Source organism: Centroberyx gerrardi, chromosome 7 (genome assembly GCF_048128805.1).
Source record: "Centroberyx gerrardi isolate f3 chromosome 7, fCenGer3.hap1.cur.20231027, whole genome shotgun sequence".
Taxonomy (NCBI): Eukaryota; Metazoa; Chordata; class Actinopteri; order Beryciformes; family Berycidae; genus Centroberyx; species Centroberyx gerrardi.
Window position 1 is genome coordinate 34,167,076 of NC_136003.1, and position 3,042 is coordinate 34,170,117.

At 48.9% G+C, this 3,042-nt stretch overlaps 1 protein-coding gene across 1 annotated transcript in view; it reads right to left on the reverse strand.

Moving 5' to 3' along the window:
• Positions 1–909: 909 nt before the first annotated feature.
• maptb (microtubule-associated protein tau b) overlaps positions 910–3,042 on the reverse strand; it is a 6,582-nt gene continuing 4,449 nt past the window's right edge. The window contains exon 5 of the mRNA XM_078284560.1: positions 910–942. Within this exon, the coding sequence (XP_078140686.1) occupies positions 910–942 (33 nt within the window). The remainder of the gene's footprint in view (positions 943–3,042) is intronic.

Sequence of the window (3,042 nt, forward strand, 5' to 3'; positions counted from 1 at the left end):
ATTACTATAAAACTTAAAGCCTTAAAGATGGTGTCTTTAAATGTAAAGACTTGATTAAAAGAGGCAGAAATTGGCTAAAAACAGAAACCAAAAGGCCAGTGTGATGTAGAGGAACAAACTGAGAAGGTTCGGTTCAGAAACACGTCGTTTTCTCTGTTTGATGTTGCAGCTTCACAGACTGAACATGTGACTTCATAATGTAGATCTGCTCAGCCGCCTGCCAATCATCCTGGTACTCTTTATTTATAATAAACAGACGCACGCTGTCGGATTCAAGTGAAACTTTATTGGTACAATGCACATGACAGCTGGGAGAAAGAGAGAGAGAAAGGGGTGTTGATGGTGGATTTGGCACCTAATAGATTATCAAACTGCATTCTGGGAAAAGTTAATGTTTCAGAGAAAAATGAGCAGAAAAAGAGAGAGAGAGAGAGAGAGAGAGACAGGTCTGAACAGTCTGATCCCATCAGAGCTGATAGAATGAGTTGATCTGTCTGCCTGTCTGTCTGCCTGTCTGTGTGTCTGTGTGTCTGTCTGTCTGTCTGTCTGTCTGTCTGTCTGTCTGTCTGTCTGTCTGTCTGTCTGTCTGTCTGTCTGTCTGTCTGCCTGCCTGCCTGTCTGCCTGCCTGTCTCTCTGTCTGCCTGTCTGTCTGTCTGCCTGTCTGTCTGTCTGCCTGCCTGCCTGTCTGTCTGTCTGCCTGCCTGTCTGCCTGTCTGTGTATCTGTCTCTCTGCCTGTCTGTCTGTCTGTCTGCCTGTTTGTCTGTCTGTCTGCCTGCCTGTCTGTCTGTAAAGGAAGTAACAAGGGAAAGACAGAATGACGGTTCTTCTTCTTCTTTGTATTTTTTCTGTTCTATCGCACAGTTTCCTTGGTAACCAGCGGGGAGTGACAGGCAGAGGGCTCGTCCAATCACAGGCCTTGTTTGTCAAGGGAGGCAGAGACCTAACAGGAAGAGGAGTTGATGGTTAGTTTGGATGAGGTCAAAGGTCAGACTGAGATCTGATTCTCTGGCATCGCCACTTCCTCTTCTGTTGCCATGGAGACGCTACAAACAAATCTCTGCTGTTCATCAACCCAGCCAGGACTCATTTGAATAAAATATACTAAATAATACAGTAAAGGCTAAAATCACTTTGGTTCGGTATTAGGTCTGCGGGTCTGTTAGGGTGCGTTTGGTTCGGTATTAGGTCTGTGGGTCTGTTAGGGTGCGTTTGGTCTACAGGTCTGTTAGGGTGCGTTTGGACTACAGGTCTGTTAGGGTGCGTTTGGTCTACAGGTCTGTTAGGGTGCGGTTGGTTTGGTGTTAGGTCTGCGGCTCTGTTAGGGTGCGTTTGGACTACAGGTCTGTTAGGGTGCGTTTGGTTTGGTGTTAGGTCTGCGGGTCTGTTAGGGTGCGTTTGGTCTACAGGTCTGTTAGGGTGCGTTTGGTCTACAGGTCTGTTAGGGTGCGGTTGGTCTACAGGTCTGTTAGGGTGCGGTTGGTCTACAGGTCTGTTAGGGTGCAGTTGGTTTGGTGTTAGGTCTGCGGGTCTGTTAGGGTGCGTTTGGTTCAGTATTAGGTCTGCGGGTCTGTTAGGGTGCGTTTGGTCTACAGGTCTGTTAAGGTGCGTTTGGTTCGGTATTAGGTCTGCGGGTCTGTTAGGGTGCGTTTGGTCTACAGGTCTGTTAGGGTGCGGTTGGTTCGGTATTAGGTCTGCGGGTCTGTTAGGGTGCGTTTGGACTACAGGTCTGTTAGGGTGCGTTTGGTTTGGTGTTAGGTCTGCGGGTCTGTTAGGGTGCATTTGGTCTGCAGGTCTGTTAGGGTGCATTTGGTCTACAGGTCTGTTAGGGTGCGGTTGGTCTACAGGTCTGTTAGGGTGCGGTTGGTCTACAGGTCTGTTAGGGTGCGGTTGGTTTGGTGTTAGGTCTGCGGGTCTGTTAGGGTGCGTTTGGTTCAGTATTAGGTCTGCGGGTCTGTTAGGGTGCGTTTGGTCTACAGGTCTGTTAAGGTGTGTTTGGTTCGGTATTAGGTCTGCGGGTCTGTTAGGGTGCGTTTGGTCTACAGGTCTGTTAGGGTGCGTTTGGACTACAGGTCTGTTAGGGTGCGTTTGGACTACAGGTCTGTTAGGGTCAGTTTGGTCTACAGGTCTGTTAGGGTGCGGTTGGTTTGGTGTTAGGTTTGCGGGTCTGTTAGGGTGCGTTTGGACTACAGGTCTGTTAGGGTGCGGTTGGTTTGGTGTTAGGTCTGCGGGTCTGTTAGGGTGCGTTTGGACTACAGGTCTGTTAGGGTGCGTTTGGTTTGGTGTTAGGTCTGCGGGTCTGTTAGGGTGCGTTTGGACTACAGGTCTGTTAGGGTGCGTTTGGTTTGGTGTTAGGTCTGCGGGTCTGTTAGGGTGCGTTTGGACTACAGGTCTGTTAGGGTGCGGTTGGTTTGGTGTTAGGTCTGCGGGTCTGTTAGGGTGCGGTTGGTTTGGTGTTAGGTCTGCGGGTCTGTTAGGGTGCGTTTGGACTACAGGTCTGTTAGGGTGCGTTTGGTCTACAGGTCTGTTAGGGTGCGTTTTAGACACAGTGTAACCAGGAGGCAGCCCTATGCTATGTTCCCAACGGCAAATTTCTATATAAATACTGTCTAGGCTAGGGTAAGAGGACAGGGGAGGGTTTGCGAGTAAGTTTTGCTACCATGTCAAATAGAAACTTGGGGTTATCTTTATTAGTGTTAATAAGATCTGAGTAGTAGGAGGCCCTAGCGGCGGAGAGCGTACGCTTGTAAATCATTAGGCTATCGCTCCAAGCTAGCCGAAAGACCTCGAGTTTAGATGAGCGCCATTTGCGTTCTAGCTTTCTACACGCCTGTTTTTGTGCATGAGTTTCATCAGTAAACCAAGGCGACGGTTTCTTTAGACGGCAGGTCTTTATGAGTAGGGGCGCAAGAGAGTCAAGCGAGTCAATTAGAATGGAGTTGAAGTTATCCGTGAACTCGTCGAGGGAACCGATTCGTTCTGGGAGAGAGGCAAGAGTTTTAGGTAGGAGATCAGCGAGTTTTGTAGTTGTGGAAGTATCAAT